The sequence below is a fragment of the Platalea leucorodia genome, assembly GCF_965183815.1.
Source record: "Platalea leucorodia genome assembly, chromosome: 3".
NCBI classification, from domain to species: Eukaryota; Metazoa; Chordata; class Aves; order Pelecaniformes; family Threskiornithidae; genus Platalea; species Platalea leucorodia.
The window spans coordinates 1,855,593-1,882,203 of record NC_138825.1 but is presented as its reverse complement, the minus strand read 5'-3'; the positions used below and the strand labels follow the sequence as shown (position 1 = coordinate 1,882,203).

The 26,611-nt window shown below is 45.9% G+C and overlaps 1 protein-coding gene across 4 annotated transcripts in view; it reads right to left on the bottom strand.

Annotated features, from left to right (window-relative positions):
- The window catches only part of SPTBN1 (spectrin beta, non-erythrocytic 1), a 135,228-nt gene that overhangs the window by 38,573 nt on the left and 70,044 nt on the right, over positions 1-26,611 (bottom strand). For all 4 annotated transcript variants that reach the window (XM_082305707.1, XM_082305708.1, XM_082305709.1 and 1 more), the window contains 11 exons: positions 16,002-16,153; positions 10,654-10,827; positions 9,321-9,412; positions 8,095-8,175; positions 7,176-7,291; positions 6,020-6,132; positions 5,194-5,381; positions 4,051-4,168; positions 2,494-2,652; positions 1,574-1,876; positions 600-753 (listed from right to left, as the gene is read on the bottom strand). In XM_082305707.1, coding sequence (XP_082161833.1) covers positions 600-753; positions 1,574-1,876; positions 2,494-2,652; positions 4,051-4,168; positions 5,194-5,381; positions 6,020-6,132; positions 7,176-7,291; positions 8,095-8,175; positions 9,321-9,412; positions 10,654-10,827; positions 16,002-16,153 — 1,650 coding nt within the window. The remainder of the gene's footprint in view (positions 1-599; positions 754-1,573; positions 1,877-2,493; positions 2,653-4,050; positions 4,169-5,193; positions 5,382-6,019; positions 6,133-7,175; positions 7,292-8,094; positions 8,176-9,320; positions 9,413-10,653; positions 10,828-16,001; positions 16,154-26,611) is intronic.

Genomic DNA, 26,611 nt, shown 5'->3' with positions numbered 1-26,611 from the left:
CATCTACAAGTTTATGTAAAAGAATTCGTAGTTAGTCTCCTGAAAGTGAGCGTGAACTATTCAAGCTCCACCATACAATAACACAGATCAGAAAATGCTGTTCTTTGCATAAAGACAAAAAAAAAACCCAAAAGGAAAGATATTCCTGACTGTTTTCAGTGAAACAAAATTCACTGCTCCAGATTTATACCAGCTTCATACACACAACTGCACAAAATTAACATCATTTATTCTAGCGAATGACACTGGTTTAGTGGAATTGCTTTTGTTTAGCATAAACTGGGACAATATCAGACTGGGTCCAATAATTTGTATTGTTTGCATTAGAAACACAGAACGGGGAACTAATGGTGACTACTACAAAGTTACAGCAGCTGCTGGTTAGGAGCATGACATCCCATGCAAAACACAATGCCACAATGAATTCTCGAGCAAATACCTGTACAAATTAATCACTGGGAGTAAAGAAGAAACAAATGAAGCTGGATTCTCTTATTCTGGTGCTGAATTTAACCTAACGTGCCTTGCAGAACTAACGAGGCTCATAGACAACCTCGTACATAATTAAGCCAAAGAAGGATGTGTTGTCTGCTAGTTACCTTCTCCATCGGTGGCAAACTTCTGTGCAGATGCATTGACCCCTCTCACTCTCTCAGCCTGAATAGCAATGTCAGCTTCCACAAGAGCATGTTTCTGCAACAGGTCTTCAACTCCTAACAAATGTTTGCCATAGTCTTGAGACAGCAGAAGCACCTGATCAAAATGTAAAAGACAAGTAAAATGGGCTGAAGGCCATAAGCTGTTTGTTTCTTCATGACTCCAGGCATTACGCTGTTCTCTGTCGTTACATTGATTTCAGTCCAGAGAAACACCAGGCCCACAAGGAGAGCTATTTCAAATGTATAAAGACATGGCTGATAGGAATTTGAGCCAATATTTTTAAAATCGCTGGCAACCATGAAGAACTTGACTGCTCTTTAATGCAGTTTTAAGTCTAGGATGACGAGAAGCTAAGTTAGCTCGGCAGGACCAATGAAAAGCACTCAGTCCAGGTGCTGCGAGCTGCCACTGAGCTACGCACAACTTACTTTCCTCCAACAGCTTCCAAGTTCTGCTGGCTGATGGACAAGAACAAAGTCACGGCCCTCTCCCTTCCCAGATCCCAGCAGAACAGGCAGGAAGAAATTCATGCTTTTTAAAGCACAGAAGTGAAGAGGGGACTCGTTCCCCAGGTAAGCTGTGATGAAGAGAGATTACTGAATTCCCTTTCACCAAAATCGTCATCCTTACCCAAGCACTGTGACCAAAGCCTCTGGCCCTTACGAGAGAGGCATGAAGCTGAAAAGCAGCTTTTTACAGCGGTGAACTTGTTCTTTTTCCTTACTTGTTTTTAATCCTTATTTTAAAAAAATTGTCCTAAGGTATAAGGAATTTGTTCACTGCTCTTGAATGTGTATCTTCTGCATTCGTCTATTAAACCAGAGAGGCAAAATGAATCTTAAAAATTTACAAAAAAGGATATCTACACATCTCCAAAATATTTGGCCTACATTCTCAAATGGCTAACACCTACCTTCATCTCATCCATCCAGTCCATAATGTACAGCATTTCCTGGAAAATCTTTTGCAGACCAAGATTCATCTCCAGCCGCTGTCTCCGTGCCCTGAGCAGCTCCAGGAGATACTCCCATAGGCGTATAACATTGTCCTTTCTCGCAGTAATACGTTTGATATCATGGTAATTTTCAGTCTCAAGCTCCTTCGCAACCGCAACCACGGCCTGGACTCGTTCTTCATAGGCTGCGATGTCTGTTTCAATGGCCTCATGCTTTTTAGTTGCGGCTTCTACCGCTGGAAGGTCAAAGCCAAAATTATCCTGTAAAGACAGAGATGCTTCTTCAGTAACGGCTGCTTAGGAGAAAAGCCCTGCTGCTCACAACATGATTTCCGATTGTACAGAATACACTTGTTAGCAAATTTGGGATCTCAAAATGCTCTGAAAAGTCGTCTTTAATAAAATCAGAGATACCTCCGATAACCAGAGAACCACTGATAAAATCAGAGATATCATTTACTACCTTTGGGGGAAGAATCATGGTGGCCATCAGGATTAAGCTGGGGGTTTGCATTTTTTTAAAGTCATCTCTAATACTAAAAAATAAAATTAATTCCTGGGCTAATTCCACTGAATTGACCAAACTATTCAGATGAAGAAAATCTTGACTATGGGTAGATATTTTCACATCAATATCTCCTGAGTACAGACCAACAGCTTCATGGAAGGGATATCCCAAACGCATTAAAGACAGGATATACAGTACATACACATATACACTAAAGATACACTGGCATACACATACAACAAATATAAATATACATAGATTCAGTAAAATATGAGGCACAGGGGAAGAAATGTTCTCTTTGCAAGAACTGTACTCTATAATTACTCATGAGAATCATTTTAGTCACACAGACAATTTCTGAAAGCAGCACCTGAGAAACGAGACGTTGATTTTCACTCAGCCAAGTTTCTCTCATAGCTGCCTTGCGATCAAATCTGCGTGCAAGTTGTTCCAGTTTCTCTTGTCTGATGAGCTCATTTCGCAGTGCCAGTTCTCTTTCATGTTCAGCTTTTTCCAGTCTTTCCCAGGCCTGAAGATGCGGAGAAAAAACATGCGTCTTCTAAACACACATTCTTATAGGATTATGATAAATCACATCATCTTTGCATGAAATCAGGACTGAAGTCAGTACAGCGAAGTTTCACAAAACTGTCTTATTTACTTATATGCCAATAAATCTGGTTTGTATAGGCTGGCCTTACACCTTGTCTGCTAATATAAGCGCATGACTTAAAATTTTTTCTCACTTCATTCATTCATTTTCTGAGCAAGGGGTATAAGACTTGTTTCAGATGCATTTTCTCGCATTCATTTGGGTTTTGCCTCCAACAAAGCCTAAGCAAATCACCTGGCTTAAATGTGTAAGAGTCTTTGTTTAAAAAAAAAAAAAAAAGCTTCTGAGCACTACTCCCAAATAAGCAGATTCTATCTTCCGCCTTTAGGAAATGAGAATTAGAGATTCATGCCCTCTCACCTCGAAAATCAACATACAATTGTTGTTCTTTACTACACCCACTTTGGGAAAAAAAAAAAACACAACTGCAGAATTCGGTTACTTTCGGTGCACGCAAGTCCTTTTTTCCCCCTAAAGCCAAAAGTTGTTCACATGCATGACATTTGTATTACAAAAATAAAAAGTCTTAGAAGCATATTGAAAGCCAGCTAATCACCTTTCAGATCTTCTTACAAACAACGAAAATACCCACAATTAAACACCAACTACCCTAAATTCTTCTAAATCCTAACAGATGTGAAACAAAACTGCCTGAAACCCAAGTATTTTAGGCATTCCCAGGCCCAGGGGCCAAATGCAAACGGAGGGCTGTGCAGTTTACTGCTCTCTAGGACGCAGGCTGAGGCCACAGACGCCCACAACAGCTGCTCTGGGAATGCCAAGCATGATCAAACACAAACGAGGAAAGCTCACAGTTTTAAGTTGTTTGTTATCCTCGAGGGAGCTTGTCAGCTCTGCTGCTGTTCTGCCAGCTGCACCAGCGTGAAAAATAGCTGCATAAACCCCGAGAGGGAGCCCACAAGATCGGCCACGGCGCTTCCTTCGCTCTCCCACGCCGCGGGCAGCGGGGCAAGTGGGGAGGGCTGCAATACCTAGATATTGCTGCTACCTTCTGTCGATTAACTCTAATAGCCAGGACCGCGGAGGAGCAAGGCAGGGCTGTGAGATCCAGAACCAACCGCATAGAATGACAGAGCACTTTTCCACTGCAGGTCTTACAGAAGTTGAGGATAACCGGGGACTTGGTTCAGATTAGGGAGTCCCAACTCTAAGAAAAGGTCACCCCACCTCTCCCACCCCTTATGGCCCCCCACATCAAGGCTGGAGATAGCAAACGTGTTTCTTCCCAGTACACTGAGACTGAAAGAAAACAACAAACTCCCGAGTCGCACAGGAGGAGCTGGCTCAGTTTACCTTGTTAATGTCAGAGATGAGTTTGCCCTCCCTCGGCATGTATACTTTCTGATTGTTGGCTCTCATTTTGCTTTGGATGGTAAAAAGCAGCACTTCTAGGTTTCCTTTTTCTGTAAATCTAAACAAAATTTTGCAAAAGAATTGAGTTACAATAAAGCTTTCATTGCTACTAAGGTATTATAAAGCACTTCCTTAAAATATTGACATTATGAATGGAGCATTCAGATAAACACCTTCATCTTGTGTGAAAGCTGGAAGCAATTGAAATAGCCCACACAGCCCCTGGAACCAGTTGGGTCAAACGGCAAAAGAAACTTCACAGAAGTTAGTTGTTTGTGTGTTTAGATTTAAACCCCCTCAGGGGACAGAAGACTGCATATTTTTTTATTCTACTACGTGCACTGCCCCGGTTTACTCTATCAACTCAAGAAGTGGAAGTTTTATTTAAAGCTCGCTGCAGTCAATAAACTCTTCCCACTGCTTCCCCTAAGTTGTATGCCTGGGAAATAAACAAACTGTATAGGTACTAGGGAATAGACTGCCATTTTAGAAGATGTCTGGATATTCGGTAATGTTTTGGATCGTGATTATTATCCATTAGAACTTATATTAGACAAAAATAATAAACAGATCCAATATCATAATGCTAAAAGAAACTTTCCAGAAATAAGTTGCACAGTCGGGGTTATATCGGTTTCAGTAAGCATAGCTATGTTTTACAAAGCCAGGCACACTTCCTCTTGATTTTGGATAAGCAGCAAGATTCTTTTAATAGCGGTGTATTGGCATTGTACACTGCTAGCAATCCTGACTGGCGATACTACTATACTAACACGGTATGCTGCTACCACTCCTATTACAAGGCAGGCAGCTCAGCAAAGCGGCGGCTTCCAGGCCTCCGAGGTCCCGCAGGTGACACTTGTTGTTGTTGTTACTATCAGAACGTTGAATAGCATAAAGCAAACAGGCCCCGAGTAACCATGACGAGCGCCAACTAGAAATACGATATCTGGGTTTGTTCAGAAAAATAAATTCTTAAGCCAAGATTAAAATTACTTGGATGTGTTTGTTTTTAAAAAAAAAATCAACGACCGACTAAAACAAAACAAGACCACTGTTGTTTTAAGCCAAGAGTAAAATTACTTGGGTGGTTTCTCCACTGTGCGGTAAGTGTTGAATGCCTGTAGCTGCTGCTGCACACCAACTAGCGAGTTGGCAAATTTGCGATTGTTGAGGATGATAATGGTTTGCTCAATCCACTCCAGAAGGTCAGAAGCCAGCGATTCGTATTTTTCAATCATTTTCTCCGTTTCAATGGCGTTGTCAAGCACCTGCAACAAGCAGCACAACATAACACCAATAACGAGGGCAGTGCTCTTCTGTCATTTTAACCCAACAAGCTACATAAAAGCCACTGTTGAGAGACTTGACTTATGAATCAGAGCACTCGCTCCTGAGCGCCGCAGGGGCGGGGAGCTCTGAGGAATGAGGGCTCTGCATTTTTCAGCAGCGAATTCCCATGATCCCACGGCAATAGAGGGGCAGCGCCGAGGCTCACAAAGGGATTCACGTTCAGTCTGCCAGCTGTGAAGATGGGGGCAACCTGGCCAAAGGGCAGAGAATGACCGCACATTTTTTAAATGACGGACTTTTCTGGGCCCCAGAAGAGACAGACAACCCAGAGGGTGAGGAGCAGTTAATGAGAAAGGCAAAGCAGCACGGGTGCAGAATTAAGAAGCAAAAATAAAACACCAGCCAAATGTTTTCTTATACGAGGCAGCTGGAAATTAACTACTCCTCACAGTCACATGGGAATATTTAACATCCAAAACACATTCAAAAGCAAAACTAAAAACTACCATACAGTGGACTCAAAAAACTAACACCCCCCCAAAAAAAAAAAAACCACCAAAACAAACCAGAAAGATTTCAACTGCTTTATAACAATTTATAATTTGAACTCGCAAACCTTTCCAATACGTTTTCCTTCAACAGCTAAAGCTTTCATCTTGGAGAAGTAGTGGTAATATGTCACCACATAGGTGATGATTGACTTTTCATCAGGATGATCAACACTGATATCTGCAAACCAAACAAGAGTTGTCTTAGCGTACTAAGGGTGCACGGGTTAAAACAACAAAGCTAGTAATGCAACGAGGCTGCATTTAAGAGTCAGAGAGATGGGTTCAGTGGCAGTTCAGCTCCTAAGATTTACATCCTAATCAGAAATAAATTCAGCAGCTTTGGACTGGTTCTGGATTACTCGGTGTTGCACAGTTTGGACTCTGTCACTAAGTAGCGCTCCTTTATCTCTTCATCTTAGCGCGGACTGCGGTTAAAGCTCGTGTCTGTGGGCTAGGGGCCTTTGAATCTTAAGAATCAGGCTTCAGACTTTGCCACACCTTGTGCACAGCCAAATAACTTCTCTAGTGTCTGTGTGAGCTGACAGAACTACTGTCAGTTGAGAACTTCGATGCTCTATCAGTATTCGGAGAGAGGAATTCAAACCTAATTGTATGTCTGTCCAGGCAAATCTTCTGAGAGCTACAGATGGAAAACAAGTTATTTCCTTTCCTGCAGCAATTCTGAGGCACTGGAAAATAAGCAAGAAGAAACTCGCCCAAACACATAGCCTCTCTTTGCCCTGTGACAAGAAAGTTTCTTGTCCTAGCATTGCGAGCACGCCTTCCAATACGCATGAGCACGCACGCTCTCGTGAAAGCACAGGCTAAAATTCAGTGACAGTCTGCGAAAGCACCTAACTATTTGCTGACATCCACGCTGTTCATCTTCCAGCTCACAGAAAGTGTTTCTCAGAGCAGATCAGAAGGATGCCTCTAACTGGAATGATGTTATGTATACATGGCCAGTCCCCTGATCTTGTCAGGTGGGGGAAAATAAACACAGGATTAAGGGCTCCTGCGCTACCGCTGCTCAGTCCTCTGCAGGAGACATCTTGCATTCTCCCCTTCCCTCTCTGGCTGTATCACCAGATGAGTCAGCAGCATCCAGCTTCTCTTTAACACAAAAAGCTATCACAAAGCTGTGCCCTGCTATAAGGAGCGGTGGGAGAAAAGAGCCCGAAAGAGCCCGCCGTGAAGTGCTGAAACTGCAGGAATTCTTACCCTCGGGGTCCAGGAGCTTAGTAAGACCAAGGTGTTGCTCTGCGAGGTTAAAAGCATTCTGCAGATTGTAGTGTGCATTTGATTTCTTCAGCTTGTCAAAATCAATCAGATCAGGCCTAGACAGGATGGAAAATTCTTTAGATTTCCCAAAGCACAGTGCAGCCACCCTCAAATGAACAAATGAACTAAAATCTGCAATCCTCAGAAAACCTGGCCCCTCATGCTGCCAAGGTTTCGCTCGCCCAGTAGCCCTGTGCGGTTCAGTGGTAGTATTAAAGAAACGAAGTAACGCCTAGCACGTGCCATGGCAGAACCTAGCCCGCGGCAAAAAACGGAGGCTAGTTTACCAGGGATAAAGGTGACCTGGAAACGAAAGGAACACATTTGTGGTCACACAGTCTCTCCTCCTGCCCGTCTAAGTGTGCAAGCCGTCCCAGTAACTTCCCCTGAGCGTGCCAATGAGCGGCATCCCCAGCCATGTCAAAGTCTAGCACCAGATTCTGCCAGCCCTGCGGAGGGATTTCCTTCCCCTCCAGGCTGTTGTGTGTCGTGTCCCCTCCCGCCCCCCAATTCTAGGCGACCAGACCCGATCAGTGGTTACTAAACAAGGTACAAAAACTTTTCTTCCAACCTGGTCAGTCACAAACCAAAACAATCGCGTGTATAATTTATTCTCTTGAAACCAAACACAACCTGTTTTGACTTGGGATGTGAGAAACTGTTGCCCAGATGAGCTCACAGGGACCGCAAGAGCTGTAAAGCTCTAAAACAAGGCAAGTGGCTGTAAAACTCTCAGCAATTCTTCAACTTTCTCTTCTCCACAGATTTTAAACTCAAGCTGCAAGGTAACTGCAAAACCCAGTGCACGCCGCAACAGTCCAAGCTTTCAAAATCCATAAAGACGTTTACCCACACGTACCTGTGCTTATGTATTAGTGCGTTGAAAGCCATCCCGTCCCTCCAGCTTGTTGTAAAGTTGTGAATGTTGACATTGGGGTAACTGACAGAACAAAAACCAAAGAGAGCGCCATCAGTATAGCATCCCTGCTGCACCTCTGCACGCTGTCACTAAAGGCTGGCTGCAGGAGTGACACACGTATTGTAAACCTAAGGGTGGGATATTGCCATCCCGCGATGGACAATCTATCATCATGACTGTACTCTCATCAGAGGCTGACCCTAGAGGTAAGCCCACCTCATTTACTCTTGTAAACCCCACACATTCGATATGCATTCCAGAGAAAGGCTCTAAATGAACTTCGAAGTAATCACTTGAAGCTACAGTTTTATAACGCGCTGCCCAACCTGCAGCCTGTGAGGTTTCAAATCCCTACAAGTCTAAGGCCTGCTCCTGATTTAGCTGCTGGCAAAGAATCATTTTCAGGTACTCAAAATATCAAGTTCAAGAGCAGAGCAGTAACAGCTGGAGGAACAGAGGGGAGTAAAACCTGATGGCTGCAGGTGCCACAGGAGCAGCGATACGTCAAGTTTTCCTTGAAGTTGTCTGCGGTCCCAGGGCATCTCCAAGGCCTGACCCTAGTCACTGCCGGACTTCGAAACAAAGCACATACGATAGCCACCTTTGTGCCCCAGGGGTACACAGATGCAAAATTAATTTGTTTGGCGATCTGGGTATTTTGCAAGTCTCCAAAAACTTCAGGCTGCTCACAAAACACTTTCATAAGAGTTCTTGGAAGGAGAAGATGAAGTACCACTAGAGTAATGCTGAAGTGCCCCAAGTCATCACAGGGACATCCAAGTTTCACAAGGGAAACATACTGCATCTCTACAAATGGATATTTAATTACGCAAGAAGGTTACTGTCAGAGCAAGACATTTTGGAAATATTTCCATATACATGGAAAGAGGGAAAAGTTGGCGGCAAACATCTGAAGCATCGTTATTTCTTCAGAATAGGGTGAAAAAGAGTCAGCATATTACTATATATTCATGGATTACCAGATTGGTATGTTTATCACACAGCATTAATATAATAAATTCAGAATTTTCCGACTTGTAAACATCAATTCACTTCTCCTGGTTGAATCCACTTAAGGAGAGATACGTGTTTGCCCATTTAAAATTATTTCAATGAAAACTCAAAATGCTGTCAGAGCTTTAGATAATCACTTAATCCACACTCACCCAGCTGTCTTCATCTGGCACCACAAAAGCAAAGCATCTTTAGCAGATTTCTTCTCCTTGTTGTCCTCAGTTTCAACACTGATATCTTGGATCTAAAATTAACATAGATTTAAATATTTCTCTGAGAAAAAACATTGGTTTCCTTTTTGAAGAGATGAAAGGAATTGTATCAGAATATAAGCAACAATGGAAAGCTACGAGGGCAGGCGGGGTGGAAGTAGGTGAATGCTTTTCCCCATTTAAGAGCATTCATGTCAAAAGAAAGCTTCATCTGCCCTTATTTTACTGGAGGATTACTCTTTGTTTAGTCCATTGACAAAACAGTTTAAACTTCACGAGAAAATTGATATAGGGCAAACCCTGCCCTATACAGCATTACGGTTTCACCCGACGAGGTGTCTCCTGCGGGATGCTGAGCACATGGGGCTCGGGGGTGCAGCAGGTACAGGATCCCATGAGGGGATCCACAGGCAAAAGCTAACCCCGAGTTTCACAGGAGCAAACAATTTTGGAACTTCAGGCTTGGAGGAAATAGCGTTTGCCCTTAGCAGCATCACAACTATATATTCCAGATTCTAGGCTGTTATCCAGTTTTTAAAAAGAGGAAAAAGGGGGGAAAAAAAAAAGGAGGGGGGGGAAAAAAAGGGAAACACTTTTTACTTCATATAGACAAATATATGTGATTTTGTGGATAGAGTTCACTGCTTTTTAAAAAGAGTATTGTAGCTTCAGCAAGTTCCACCGTGTCACTGAAAGTTAGGCAGACACCTTCATATTAGGAAAACACTGAGCAACACCAAAATTAAGAGAATGTTAAAATTATTAAATATTTATTACTTTCCAGCCTTTTGTAACTGAAGGCAAAGACCAATGTGCAGCTTGCTGGAAAACAAGAAACCTCAGCCTTTAGCTGGGGACACTAAAACAATTCCTCTGGGCACCCTTAATCTGCTTCAGCGCCAAGTCAGCCAGGTTCGCAATAATCACCGCAGAGATGAAGGGCAGCTGAGGGCAGCACTCCCTCCCAGGTCTACAAGAGCGTATAGGTCTATGACTGGAGCTTTATTGTTATTAGTCATTTAAAAATAAAACTGTATGACTCTCCACACAGGAAACTCCCATTGGCTGCCACTACAGATCAGCAGCCACGTGAAGACTAATTTATCCTCTCCCCTTAGCTCTGGACCATGTCCTGCCCGACGCTAAGCACTTTTCATTCCCATCATCTCGGAGGGCCTGGAGCACGCCACTCTTAAAAAGCACAACGAAGTATATTCCAGACAAGTCTGGAAAACTCAAATGTGTGTATATCTGTGTATGTATACATCTTTACCTGGAATCTCAGGATAATAGTCCAAATAAGGCCAAGTGTCAGCCTGTGATTCCCATCCACAATATCGTGAGATCCCATGTTTTCTAGGTGCACTCTCTGCTCTTTCAGGAACTGGAGGGCTTTATCAACATTCTCCAGGCAATGGATGCGCATCCTTCCCTTAGTTGGTTTAGGCTAGAAGGTAAAAGGGAGAAAAAAAACATGTATTACTGCAGACGGAAGGGAAAAAAAGTGCTTGTTAACTCTTGAGTCCAGGCAGGTGAGTCACCACGTTGTCCACTCCCAGCCAGCAACACCGTATGCATTTGTTCTTCAAATTCAGTGGACAAAACCGCTCCTTGCACCTTACATTTACGCAAGGCTAATGGTAGCACGTGTCAAACCCGTGGTGGAAATGCCAACATCCCAGACCTGAGCTGCCCACACTGGGCGCCAATTTCGTTTTCCCTTCAAAGTACATTGCCTGCTTACTTCCTTCATTTTCTCCATCTAGTATAATTCATTCACTAGCTAGAAGACAAAATTATTTTGTTAGGTTAATGCCACAGCTGTTACATTTTCCCAAGATGCTTTTTTCCTCCAGCAAAAGGCCTCCAACACTTAAAAAGAAGATTCTGCAAAGCTAAAGATATGAAACAAACTGCTAACCGGCACAGACACTCAACAGAGGGAACTGGTAATGAATGCTCCAGAGAATATCTGTCAATACAGATACAGGCTCTCCAAAAAGGCAGCTCAGATTTGGACCGTAAGCTATGCAGTAAAAGTCCTCGAGAAAGAAATGTCATTGCTTGGTTTTGGTCAGTTGAAGTAGGATAAACGGTATGAAAACAACAGAAGAGATTTATTCCAAACAATTTCTTCATAAGAAAAGAAAATAAAAATTTTCAGCCACACCAATGTAACACAATTTTATGAAGGCCCAGTGCAAATGAAAAAAGCCATCAATATATTACCAGCATGTAGAAGCCTGCTGTAAAACCGAATAAAATTAAAGGAACTTCGTTGTGCAGATAAGGATTACAGCTGAATAGCCTGTTCAGTGCTCACCGAGATGTCACCAAAGGTACTCAGCCAAACTACTCATTGACATAATTTCCTTGTTTTCTGCAGCGAACGTAATTAACTGGCCATGGAAATAGCTCAGGCAAAATCCTCGCCTCAGACGGCATTCAAGGGGAAGAGTTTCAGCCGGAACCATATTACGGTCCCTAGAAACAGCAGTCTGTCAAACAGCGTGTCATAAAGATGAAACGTTTGCTAGAAAGATGCCCTTCAGGACACGTAAACGCCCGAGGCCATTAGTTTCACTTCAGCTTTCTGTTAGCACGGTTCTCCTCCAGCGGCCGGGTAACGATGCAGAGAAAGTCAACCCACAACTCCCAGCAAGGGCGAAAATTTCCAGAAACCTGCCACTGCTTTTGGGTACACAAGTCCCTCCGACGAGGCACAAATTACACCTACGCCCTAGGCACGCACCGTACACCCCAAATGCTGCTGGTATGGGGTGAAGTGGTGAGCCAGAGTGAGGTGACATGGTCGGATGAAACCCGTCGGAGACCCCTCGCTATCAGCGGGGACAATCCGAGATCTATCCTTTTGCTGGTATCATCAGTCACCCAGGAGTGTGGTAAGCTGGACCAAAGGTTTAACTTAATCTTGCAAAATACAGGTAGGAAGGCTGTTCCCAGGGCGGGAGCGGAGCGCCCAGCGGCGGGGGAAGGCGGAGGCGGAAGGCAGCTGCCGGCCCCACGGCTCGCTCCGGCCCGCTGCCACGCCTGAGCGCCCCAGATCCGCTCCTACAGGGTGTGCTCGCTGTTACGACGATGGTCCCAAAACGCAGGAACGATTGCTAAGCTGCAGCGGCAGACCTGACCCTGTCCCCCCGCCTTAACGCAGCCCTTCTCACTTACCTAAGCAGTAACTGCGCTGCCTCTAATGCCTCAAGTTATTGAGCAGAAAATGGTTTTTAAAGCTCTTTTTCCGCTCTCAGAAGCTCCAGCACCAAGGTGACAGAGCTCACAGCACTCACATTAGATGCTTTCTTTAGTCTGAGACCACCTGCTCCCACCCGCACGCTGTACGATGACACACTCTCCAGTTAAGAACCCAGTATACCTAACCTTCGGGTTACTGGGAGGATTTTTTTCTCCCACGAACGCAACGACTGCACGCGAAGCAGCAGAGCACGCACAGTAAACCTGAACAGGACACTGCAGGCGAGTGTTCTCGGGAGCAGGCTGACATATCTTCCTAGTGCTCCAGGACGAGGTGTGCTTTCCAGCTCAGAAATCCCCTGTTGGGGCTGTAACAGCTTACTAACAGCGTCACCTAGGGCTGTTCGAACTATGACTTATTAACGGTCCGAGAAGGCGCTTCACGCTTCTGCATGGACAAGAATGACAGTGCCGCCCGGCCAAAGAAACGTCGGGCACCGCAAGACGACGGAAGGGTCGATCGTTCCGTCCCTCCGCGCGGGCAGGCCACACGGCTCAAGCTACCCTTCTGCAGCGACAAGAGGAAGAGGCGCCCGGGTCCGGTTTGCACGAGGTGGGGCCGCGCTTGCCACACTCCTGCACAGCCTCGAGCCGAGACGCAGCCAGACGCGGCTTTGACCTTCGCTGGGCCAAGGCAGGTCCAGAACTTCACCAGGAGGAAAGCAGGCACGCTGAATGCGTCGTTTATTGTGCTGACCTAAACCAGAGTCTTCACACGCATGTTATTAGGAAAATGTTTTACATCAAAAATCTTCCCTTTTCCAACAGAAAACGTGACAGAACTCACTACAGAGAATCTGCTTAAACAGTTTGACCTTTGAGCATCTAGGAATTGTAAGGAATTTACTAATCCTTTATATAGTTATGGAAGAAACTGAGCTAAATGCTCAATTTTATGCTGAAAACAATTCTAAGCTTTATTTTGCTGTTTGCGAGAGGCTGGTTAACAGTGCATGCAAACAAAATTACAACTGTCTTTTCATACTGGCTGGGTTCTTTTTCGCTTTGTTCAGTGAGACTATTGCATGCTATCGCTTTCTTTCCAAATACTGTGCCGTACAGAGGACCTTATGTAGTAAGGTCTGGACTAAACACTAAAACTGGGAATCAAGCTGAGCAACGACAGGAAGATGTAGATCTTGCCCTTACTGGACACTCTCGTTTTGAGTTTCTCCAACACAAGGACTCTGGGTTTTCATCATCAAAAACCACAACAGCTTTTGAAAAAGGCAGGGTTTGTGCAAATGAGGCTGGAGATCTCGGAGAGGGCAAAGAGCAGCCCTGCTTCCCTGATTAGTATCCTAAATCCCAGACTCTGCTCCAGGGGCATACGGCTCCAGCTCCAGAATCTGAATCCCAGTTTCGAAAGTGAGAAAACAATTCCTGTTTGTTCTACTGCTTCAGTAAACACACATGTTAAAATAATTATCTAGGCTAGTTTCTGCCTTTGTTTATTGCTTTCTTACCATTTGATGTCTCTTGTCTTGATTTTAAGCTTTCTGCAAAACATACTGCCTTTAGATTTCTGCTTGGGGGTCACGGAGATGTCAGAACCTAACCAATGCCAGCTAAAATAAATTCCAAAAGGCTGGAGAACTTCAGCAAGTGGATGCTACGTGCCGATCCTCCTGGAATATTTTTGGTGTGTGTAATTGTCTCAAGGTTTAGTGCATTGCGTTATCTGTATTCTTGTTTGCAGAGGAAGGTGTGGTGGAATGTACTGTGCAAACAGAGACTGCTGTCCTCCATCCTGAGATAACGAAGCTACAAAAAGAATTTGTGGTGGTGCAGGCAGCTGCCAACGCGACACGCAAACGATGATGCAAGTGCGGATCCAGCGTTCTCACCGGGTGGCTCCTGCACCCTCCCCACCCGAGCAGCTGGGTAACCTCTGGCTGCATTTTTCCAAAGGTGGGGTGAAAAATGTAAATGAATCACGCAGCAAGAGTCACACGACTGGTCTGAGCTTCACCACTGCTATCTGACACTGGAAGTTAAATCTTGGCAGGCAGATACGAAGATTTAAACAGGGGTGGCACAGTTGCTGTCTGACTCCTGAAATAATGGGGCACGTTGGTCTCGGTTATTCCCGTATGAATAACATCTGCTACCTGCAGTGAACATGTCAAACCTAACACCTCACTGAAGTAAATGATTTGGCATAGAGAGCAACGTGTTTTGAGCAAACTGTAGTTGACAAACATTGAGATCAGTTACCTCCATCCACACAGGGTACTTCTACGCACGTCAGAGTTTCCTTACCCTCACAGATGCCTTTAGAAAGCTCCCTCTCCTGCCTTGCTGTACAGCCACTACACTGTGGGCCATATGTTCAATTCATTAACCAGAGTCTTAAGCCATGGAGCTTCCATTAATAGGAGTGCTTGATGACAAGCGATTACACAGTTGCATCCTCATGTAGCCTTAGGTCTTAGCTAAAGACCCGTATTTCTTTGAAAAGATTGCTTTAAATTAGGTGGTTAAGAGCACAGCCATCATTTAAGGAACCGAAGGAAAACCCGATACCCAGCCGTTTCCCGACACCCGGTTTTCCTGTCACGCAGCAGCATTTTTCACTCCAGGAATTTTCTTACTCGCCACTCCCTTGTGCTGGTATCAAGGGGGCTCTCTCAGCATACCCAAAGAAAGAATTTGCCCCGTTTATTTAAATTCATTTTAGATATTCCTCTAACCAAAGAAAATCCAAGCCTTATCTATCCTAGTAAAATCAGGTACACCCAGGAGCATTGCTGAGCAGCGGGGTGCAATTATTAACACCACGGCTACAACCGCCGCGACGCTTCCCAGGGCGGCCTTGGCCCTCTCCAGCCAGCTCTCCTCCGCAGCCCCCCAGGAGCTCCAGGGAAGGGAGAAGGGATGCTCCAGGCCTGGGGCCAGCAGGCAGCCTGCACGCAGCCACCTGCACCCGGTGGCTGTGTTTACTAGCACAGACACGGGCCAGCTGGCCACGGTGCCCGGGAACGTTCCTCAGCACATCTAACGCACCGTTACCGAGGCGGTCTGAGGGGCTGGAGAACACTTGGTGCTCTGTGCCCGTCAGATTCAGGAGCATGGAGTATGCCGCTGGAAGCACTCAGCATCTCACCACCAGCAAGAAACCTATGAAGGAGACTTCCTTTGATTCCTACTGAAACCAACAGGAAGATATTTTAACGGTGTCTGGATCCAGCTGAAGCAATAGACTACTTTTTTTTTTTCTTTAATATGTTGAAAGAGATTTGCAGTGCTGAACGCTCAGCACTCAGTTTTGCTGTACTTCAGTTGAGCCAAGGATTCACCAAAAAAACACCCAAAACCAAAACCCCACAATGAATATTAATAAACACTTACAAGTCTCTCTCCTGAAAGAACTTCCAGAAGTTTGATGAGCATCCTTCCATCGCGAAGGTCAGTGTACAAATCCGTAATTCTGCATGATACGCGTGCCAAGTGGGAATTAACCCACTTTGTGAAAGTCTTCTTCTGAACTGCCTCACGTTCATCTGTTAGGAAAACAACACAATGTTACTCAAAATAAATCACAGTTCATGCACCTGCAAGAAAATGTGATGTTCCAACACGTCTAATATTAAAGGAAAGGTATGGCTTGTCTTCTTAGCAGAATCACTGAAGAAATTGGGACTTTTCACTGAAAATCCACCTTTCTTCCTGTTTTATAACATTTTCTAATGTCAGTGGGAATTTTACTGAGTTACTATCTATGGAATAAATGTGAAGTATAGATTGCAGACTTAATAACTGCTCAGATAAGCAGGTTTCTCAAGGTGTGAAGGGTCTGCTGTAGAGCTACAACGTCAAAGCCACTTTGGACTCATCAGACTCTCCAGTAATTTGATCAAGACTTATCTTCCACCACTGGAAGAACAGGCCAAGTTCTGCTCTCAAACACATACACAGATCCACAACAGATCCCCTGAAATACCTGAAGTCACTTGGGATTAAGATAGGTACGAAAGGGAGCAAAGACCAAAGCTTCCCATTTACTTTTTTCCCTTCTCATTACAGTATTTATTCGCGGATTCAACATTTGTAACTGTATTTACACAACGTCAAGATGAGCTTTTCCATAACTGCATGTTTGAAGTAGACGTGCATTTATTTAAAGCCATAGAAAAATAGGTTCTTTCCACCTTCCCCTTGCAGAGTCTTTCACAACTGTTTATACACGAAAACGCTGGCTGCAAGAGCTCTCTCAGTGCACAGGCTCGCTACAGTCCACATTAATTCAGAAACTCCTAAACAGCTATCTGCCAAGCCGAGAACTCTCAGACAGAAAGCATTATACATCTTTGTGGTTAAATTCTTTTGCCAAGGGCTTTGGATGAAGCCCTTCCTTGTTAGCAAAAAGTCGTTTCACTGAGCTGGGAACTACTACAGACCAAATTTGTCAAAATACAGGTGCTCAAACTTGGACTCCCAAGTCCATAATTAGACATATGAATGAAAGCAGTCTGCTCTTCCACGCAGCTGAGCATCTAAGCCTCCCGTCAGTCTCTTTAAAGTTGTTGGCGTGCTCAGAAACAGGACAGCAAGACTGGTAAATCCTAACCCAAAACGTAACACCTCCAACTCTGAAAACTCCGAGCACGTTGTTTGAAACAGAAAACGTTAATGACGGTGCAGACCAACGCAGAGTTTATATCTGACTACGCAGGGTGTCGGTGGATGCTGTCCTTCGAAAGGAAGGACGTGCCCCCCTCCTGGCAGCGCGGCGTGGCGGGGGCACGATCCCAGCACGTTCATAACCAGTTGCAGCCTCCACACCTGCGCAACCTCGGGGACAGCAGCAAAAGCCTGATCTTGGTGACAAGGAATGATAAAGAAGCTGAGGCTGAAGAAGATATAAAGTTGGGAAAACAAGAAAAAAAGACAGTAAGAAAAGAGATCGTATAGTAGAATGGCGGTAAGGAGGAGGAACCTGACAAGGAGCAGGGGAGCAGACCAGCACTTCAGTGGCGGTTTGCCCAACTACATAAGCCCCACCCTAAGATTTCAGTTCCTCCCATGTATTTCTGAATTTATTCTTGGCAGGATGTGACCAAAGCTCATGCACTGAAACTGTCCCATTTGTAACAGCTTTTACCTACCTATAAGGTGTGAAATGAAAAAACGGGGCTCGGAAAGATGTAAAAGGTGGGGTTTGTGATAAAACAGCAACATGCTTTCAATGGATCGACAGTTTGCGTTACTCTTGTTTGTCCTCACTCTGTAAGAAGCTGGGGATTGCTACGATATAGGAAGCGACCAGGAATCAGCAACAACCGCGGCTTGCTTTCCAGCGCCCCGGAGGAGCCAAGAGCAGCTTCTCCAAAGCGGCAGCGCGTGCCCCCGGCTGCCCAAACCTCCGCCCCGCGCCCCGCCGCCGCGCACGTGCCCTTTGCTGCCAGGACATCACGGCCTCAGCAGCGCGGGGCCCCGCTGGGCATCGTTAATAAGCCTTGTCCCAACGGGAGAACGGCCGGTTCCTTAGAGAGCCCGAACCTTGCCGCAGCAAGGCAATAGTAGAAAAATTAAAAATTGCCTTTGCAGTCGAAAGCTGCAGTGTCTCCTAACCATGTCGCAATTTGTACCAGTGGCGTAACAACACAGCTTGTTCAGTCTTGGACCAAAGAAGAAAAAACCCAATGCATCTGACTAGTGGAAATAGTCATCTGTCCAAGTAATGATTTAAATATAGTGTCTGCTAACCTTAAATATATATTTTATGAACCATTTATAGCAAGTTCCTGGGAATGCTGCATCTGCATATCTGCTTGTCTAGTAATCCATGCTTTTAGTTGAAGTATTCTTTTGAAATGAGTCACAGAAGAAAAACCTTGCAATAGTTGTGCTTTTTAAAGAAAAATCCAACAGAATTTACCACATCTCCCTTCACCAGCTTGAACAAGCCCCAAACCAGCTCAGCAAGTTTGTGTATTCAATCACTGTAGTCTCTATACAGAAGCACAACATTCAGAGATCCCTGTGGTTACGTTCATTCCAAGGAGAAATACGGATGTACAGGATCCTAAAAACAGAGTTGGATATAGAAAGTATTATGTAAAACAAAAAAGCTATCAAATATCATCATGAAGCCATCCATTAAAAAAATCTTTGGTCAAAAGTTATGGTTATCAACCATCCTCCCAATGTGGGACCATGATAAAAGCAACGGGTGAGAAAAGAACATCCATGTGGTTTTAGTAAAAGAAGATGAAGGGTCAGAGCCTAATGTTGAACAGATTAAAGACGTGACACGGGAAACGCAGTGACGTGCCAAGTCGTGAAAACTTTGGTGCCGTTGCATTAACTGATACCAGCTTAGGATCTTCTGCTGTTGAAAGCAAGTCAAAGGAGGCCAAGAGATCAGGCGGCTCCGGGCAGCCCTTTCAGGAGGGGGAAGACGGACTCCTCCTGAGGACGGCACTGACGCGGCCCAGGAGTCACTCTCCCAAAAAGGCTTCTCCACCCCAGCACGACTGGTGGCCCTAAAGGAGGATGTGAAAACGCATTCTTCAGGCAGTGGGGATTCAGGGGAAAAAACCCTGAGAAAGTTCCAGTGACTCCTTTTCTTCCACGTTACCTCAGCATCTTTAAGCTCCCTGAATTATCGGTGAGGAAGAGGACGGGAACACAGCCTACAGGCTCTCCCCACCTAGCTGGAGGCCCTCTGGTAGCTGAAGCTTGGTGCCAGTACGCGTGTTTTCTTTAGTCTAGTTCAAAGAGAGCTGCCGCCTCTCCCTTTCTGCCTTCCCGTCTCCTCTGTCTCGCTCTCTGTGGTCCTCGATTTCCTGTTTACAGCGAGAGGCTGAAGGGCTCGGTTGGGTTTTCTGGCTCCGCACCCACCCCACGCTTGCTCTCGTCTTCACTCCCCTCACCTGATCCCCACCCATCCTCTGCAACACCGTCCTCCTCCCTGTTCACCCCGCCAGATAAAAATAGGGCGAAAATCTCGACCGAGACCACAGCTGTGATGGTTTCAGCGCTAACTCCTCCTGCTGAGCCTACTGTCGGCTCTTCACGTGCGTCTGAGCAACTTCACTGCTATAGACTGCAACAGCTTTTCATTTTCTTCCCATCTCCCCTCCTTTCCTCCGATTCACAGCAAGAACGGCCAAATGCAGCGAGATCCCCGGCTGCTCGGGCGCAGCCTCCAGCCCCGTGGGAAAAACCTGCGGCACCGCTCCAGAGCCAGGCCCCCACCTGCTCACTGCCAGCTTTTGGGGACAACCAGCAACTTATCTCAGAAAAATGCCACCCGAGAGACACAGCGGCTCTTTCAGCCTCCTAATGGGCCGGTCACCCAGGCAGGCCACCCTGTATCCTGCACTTGGCACAGGCGGAGCGCAGCTCTCCAGTTCCCCGCTGACGCTATTAGCGACAGAAACACCAGAAGGGAAAAGGCGCAGCCGTTCTTACCCCCGCATCGCTTAACTCCTGTTGTGCTCCCACAACGTGGGAAAGCAAAACAAGCCCGTTTTCAAAGTTGCATGGCTGGGGCTGGTCGTGTTAAAACCTCTCCTCATTATTTCTACACCGTGTTTCACAACGACTGCAGGTTTTTGCAACGCTTTTACCAACCCTTTTAAACTGATAAACTGTGTTTTTCTGCTCTGGGGTTTCAGGTTAAAACACGCACAGAAATAAAACCGATGTATATGCTTCAGAGAAAGAAACATACACGCAGAAAAGCGGTACTTACAGCTCTGAATTTGGCTAAGCACACAACTATGACTCTTTTAACGCGCAGTGCTGTGTAAAAACCTACAGGCTAAGGGCCAGGTGCATCCATGAGCGATGACACCAGGGATTTCACATCAGCGACGGGCCCTGAAGCGCTGTTTATGAATCTCGTGATTGCTTTGACAAATGTCCTTCATACTTTCAAAAACACAGTTTTAGATTTTGAAGATTAATTAAAACTAGAGGATATGGGTGGAGCTCCAAGTGTCCTACAGCTTGTGAAAACATTTGTTTCCCAAGGGTAGAGAGAAATGCACAACATGCAAAACCTGCGCAGCAGGAAAACGGAAGCCGCTCGAACAGCAGCGTTGATAATAGAGAATCCAACTTATCTTGAAGCAACACTGGGAAGGAAATTTCCTTTATGCGGAAACCCCCATGACAATACTACTAGCATACAGCCGCTTGCAAACCCCAGCTCTGTGACTGTGATAAGTCAAGGGCTGACTTTGTTTAGGAGTTTAGTAAATAAACTGGAGTTTGTACACTGAAATTCGCATAAACCGAGGCTGGACAGGATCACAAGCAGGCATCTAGCCCCTTCCCCGCTTGAGGAGAGTCATTTCTTCCTCTACTAATTGGATGAGGAAAAACCCTGACAAAAATGTGGTTAACTTTCTGAAAGACCCGAGCCAGGAGGGTCAGTCGCTGAATCCCCGGCGGGGGACAGCGGGAGGGGGGCCGCATATGCCATCGTCCCTCTGTCACACGCCCAACTCCGCTGAGCGAGCTCAACAGGGCTGTGCCAGAATAACGGAGAATTTGTCTTAATAACGGCCCTGGAAAACGCACGGCTGCAGGAGCCCGCCGAGAGGAACGTGGACGCCGTGACCCGCTGGCTAACCCTGCACGTCACAGCGTTATCAGCCCCGGTCCCTTTGCGCGGCCGCAGCACTAACCGCTGCCGTGGCAAGGGTTACCTGTGCGGCTGCCTGCTTTCTAAAAACGGCTTGAAGACAATCTGCTCCCTTCCATACCGGTCAAACCACATTTTCAACAAACTGACCTTGAATCCATTTCAAAGTGAATGGCAAATATGTTTGGCGCACGCTGCTGCCAGCCCAGCACAGGTAAAACGACTTTCAGCGTGCAACAGCTACTGCCAGCCCCTGGACGGCAAAGGCCTCCGCACCCCAGCAGATAAGCGGCGAAGGGGGTGTTCTCAAGGGAGCTGACATGCTACTGAAGAAAACAGAGAAACTGGAGCACAAAAGGGAAGGTGAAAGGAGCACCGAGCGTCTAGGGCTGCTGCCGGGCGCTCGGTGTGTGCGCAGCCGCCTTGGGACAGCCCAGCCTTCAGAGGCACCGCGGTCCTCCCTGCCGAGCCCTGCCAGCAGGCAGCTTGCCTTTGGGGATCCCTCTGGTACCTCAAAGCAAGGCAAATTAAGGACGAGTTTTAATCCCTAACTCCAAAAGCTCCGTCTCCTGCAGGTTCACGTCGTTTTTTTATTTCCATGCCGAAAGTAATTTTTCCACCTTAAAATTATTATTTTTTCACGATAGCAACAAGTGCAGCCAGCGCGCACCCTACACAAAGCATTGCTAAACACCCTGACTCAGAGATGAGCCGAGCACCGCTCCAGGCGCACCACTTCTGCTGATACCAACACCCACAGCTTCCCAGCGCTCCCCGATCACAACCCAGGCGAACCGTGCGCAGAGAAAAGAGAGCCTCCTTGCGCAGGACAAGGCTCCCATTGCTGTAGGTTTTCAGGGTGAGGGTATGACACTATGTTTTCTCGAAGATGTAAACATATGGAGTTAAATAGCCAGTAATATTCACAGTTTCACGAATTCCAGCCGTGCTTGAGAGTTTTTAAATCGAGAAAGATGCCTGAGCAGATCAGCTGCTGGGACCAGAACGTTGTGATCAAGACTTTACCAGGAAACAACACGAATGCACGTACTGCAGCAACCTTCACCATTTGTTACAGCAACAGAAGACCAATACTGAACATGAAATAATTCTAACACAGGTCTAACCTCTGCTGTTTCAGGCAGGCTTGAGCACAAGCTTGCACAAAATAGCTCTGCTGTACCTGACCCCGAGGCCGGTAGGCAGACCCCTCAGCGGATCGGACAGGACCAAGTGAGAGCTCCTTTGCTCACCACCCCAGTAGCGCCTTGAGAAAAGAACAACGCTGGTGGCTCCCGGTCCTTGCCTTTCCTGTGCAAAGCAAGGGCTGCATGCCCAGAGGAAGGCTGGGGGCTCCCTGCAGCCCTGGCCCGCGATCCGTGCCGGGGAGGGAGGCGGAGGTTGGGTATCGTGTGCTCCCGACAGCCCAGCAGGACCCCACCCTGGGGCGAGACCCTGGGCTGGGACCCTCCGTGGGGCTGCCCGCCGGCAGAGCTGCGTGGCAATGCAAATCAGCCAGCTAAAGATAACCCAGAGGTGAAAAAAGCACCTCTGTGTATCTGTACCGGAGCAGCTGAGGGGAGAAACATCTGCTTGGGTAAACACTCACGAAATGATGGCCTTTTCACATGGTCCGGTACACGCTACGTTAGTACGTGTGGCAATAAGAAGCCCAGAGAGAACAATGCGTAAGCATGCACAGTCAGGCACAGAGAGTCTAAATTAAAATGCATTGGAGTCAATCAACAGGGAAGAAAATGATGGAAGGAGGAGGACTACTAGGTGTCTGTAGAGAAAAGGAAATAAAATTAGTTTCTTTTAACATTCACGTGTCCTATGACTATCTCCCCTTTAGCAGTAAGGCAATAAAACCAAACAGTGGATGGTGCTTTTCTCCAGCTGCAGATAACGGGTCAGGACTGAAAACAGAAGTTTGAAAATGGAAAAAAATGAGTTTAATGTAGAAGACAGAAGTCCATAACACACATTTGCAGGGGCGAGCAACACCCTAGAACGAAACCTGCAGGAAGTCAAACTTCACACGCCCCTTACGCAGAGAGCGCGATACACATGGCTCCGCTGCTTAGAAACAACAGGTGAACTGCAAAAAAAAAAAAAGGCATCTCCTTCATTTTCACTTCAGTCTTGCAGACAGTTTAACACGGAGGAATGCCTGCAGCTGGTGGATTTGATGGAAGTAGGACGTATTTGTTATGGTTATCTATGGCACAAAGTCATCTGCGGCGTGATTTCCCCATCAAAAATGGTGAGATTACACCAAAGCTTTTACATGCTGGAACACGACTCAGACAAGAACTTGGATGCAAATGTGAAAGATGACAAAGCAACGAGGTGATTTTGTTCATGCTGTGTTTAGCTGGTGATTTCCATGAGGAGCAAAATCCTCGCTGCTTTCCCGACTCTGCTGCACAGAGACTGTTGTGCAGAAGGCCGGGGTGCGTGCAGTCCATTCTCTTTCACCAGGAAGCACTGGCTGGCTTCTAAATCCTATTAAATATCTACCCTTCTCTACTAAACATTACAGCATGTGACTACTTTCACTGCTGAAAATGCTCCGAAAAGAAAAAAGGGAAAGCCACATAATGCAGCATGTGGAAAAAAACAATTCTGCTGCTTTCTCCCTTTGCTGTCACTAAACCTCGCTCGCACAATAACATGATGCACAGAACAATGTCCGGTAGCCAGCCAAGCGCTCCGCGGTGTGGAAGGGCCGGTCCCTTCGTTGTCTTTGTTTTTACACAGAGTTTATGGCATTTTGGTGTCAGCAATACAAAAATAAACCTCCTGAAAACCAGCTTCGGATTGATGCAGAAGAACGATTACGTTCATCTGCAAAGAGTTGCTGTCAAGTCTCCCACAGCAAATAAATGAAATATAAAAGTTATCTGGGTTTAACCGATTAAACTGGTGGAAGAACTCGGCCTATTTTTTTTTTTTGTAATTCAGAAGACGAAGATGACATATTTAAGCCGATTTAGCGAGAATATGTGCTCAGCTCTCCCTGCGTTGGTGCAAGCTATGTGACCTGCCTGTTTGATTCAGGAAAACGGGAACGCAAAGCTGTGTAAATATCTCCCACATCGTGGCCAGCTCCCTGCAATGGAAAACACCACGCCACACAGCCCCTTTCATAAACATTAACCATTCAGCTTTTTTTTCTGGTACTCTAGGATACCAGCTGACTTCTTGTTTTTCTGCATGAAATGCAAAGCAGCTACAGAAATGCAGCCTTTCTAGTGGATGATTAAAATGGTTTAACGCTTCTAGGTGCTGCTCTTGGGAACACCTACGCCCACCTTCAGCTTCGAACACCACCATCTGCCCTGGTTTCAACACAACCACTCACGTTACTGAAGGCCATTACGAGGAAAACGTTCAAGAGGACCAAGGCCAAAATGTATTTGGAGAAAGATGTTACAAAACTGTTTTTACAGCAAAATAGCAAAAGTACAGTTGAATAAAGGAATAACTTTGTGGCCTGATGAGCGTGCAGTATAGAGTTCAAATGACCTCCTTTCAAAAACAGCATAGAAAATGCCTCGGTGTTGTCAGCGTTTACCACCAAAGGACAGGAATGCCTTACGGCTGAGGCGATGTTAGCGGTTTACACTTGTTGCCGTTTTTCCCCTCTGCGTAAGAGACGAGCCACTTCACTGCATCGGCCTGTCGCAGGACACTGACTGCGGCATTCCCACCGCAGAACAATGACGACCTGAGGTCACGGCACTATTTCAAGTACACACAATCTGGTGGGGGCTTTGCCATTTCCTTTAAAAAACATTCTGAGCATAATGCAGGGAAGTGCCAGGGTTTTTTGGAGGGGGGCAGTGCTGTTATTTTCCATACTTGCCCAAACCACCGTCTGATCAGCAGCGTTAGCAAGGCTGAGAGCAAGGCTTGGCACAGGCAGACAACACGCCGGGCACTTCACGACGTAAGGTCCATCTTATTTCTTCCCGTATTCAGCAAACCCAGCAGAATGAAAGAGTTTTTAGAGCGGATCCCTGCTTGTCTATAGGAGGAAAAACAAGGGTAGGAAGGAGGAGTTTTGGGTTGTGGGTTTGGGGTTTTTTTTGTGATTTCTGTTGTTCTTTTTTCCTTTCAGCACTCCTCCCTCTTCCCCACAGCTGCAGTTAATGCAACAGTGCTCACACAAGACTACTAGCAATCTGCTATTTCTACAATCCAATTATGCGACCAGACTGGGATCCTCCTTATCTAGATATTTGGAAATAAGAAACTGTAACTGTTAAGCAGGGATGAGTCAGTAGGGGATGGGCATCAGGACTCGGCATTCATCGCAAAGACAAAAAAACAGGTGCTGAAACCCATCTTTTCCAGAGCAAACCCAGGCGCTGGGGACAGAAGCTCGCAGCGGCACGCACCGCCCGGGAGGAAGGAGCCCGCTGGCGCGGCGAGGCTGGAGGTAGCCAAGCCAGGGACGTTCCCATGGGGTACCAAGAAGAAAGCTGTCACCGCGAGGGTGTTCAGACACTAGATCCCCCACAGGCTGCGGGATCTCCATCCTTAGGGAGATTCGCATCTCAACAGCACAAATCCCTAAGCAACCTGATCTAATGTTGAAGTTTACCCCGCTTTGAGCAGGTGCGCTGGGCCAAATAAACTCCTCTTCCAACCCAGAGCATTCTGTGATTCTATGAATTTTAGCAAGCTTAAACAAGAACAGGCCAGAAAACTGAGCTGCTAGTATTCCTATGGAATCCCATCGAGGGATTTCAGAGAGCTGTGGGATCATTTCTTTCATCTGAGGCACAAGTTGAGACATTACATGGAGAGAAAAGTCGAAGCCGTGGTATGTTTTGACCATGCTGCTTTAAAACCTCATTGCCATCAGAAAGAAGAACAGATGAAAGAAATGCCAAACCTTTGTTGGTTTCATGTTTAAATCCAATTTCACTTTAATGACAGAAAAGCATGAATAGAAAATAAATACATCTATGATGAAGGCATTTAATCCTTTCAAAATATTAAATCTCGGTGCTAAGAGATATTATTATAATTAATTGCTGTTAAATAATAATACTCATTATCACAGAAATATTTTAAATGGAAGAACATGTACTTAAACAACCACTGCATTGATCAGGGATTAATAACCGCTGATTTCATAGCCCTGCTGAACACCGTGCTTAGTTCATCCAGTCTCCATGGTCACGCAGTAATTCACGGTTATTAATCGCACGCTATACTGCAGTCAGACACGCTACGCTGTCCTGACAGGTTGCCGAATAAAAGCAGGAGCACCGCAGGTAAGCCAGGCCGTGGCTCAGCCAGCCTGAGATCTAAGCTAAGTCCCAAAGGTGAAAGCTGAATGAGTAAC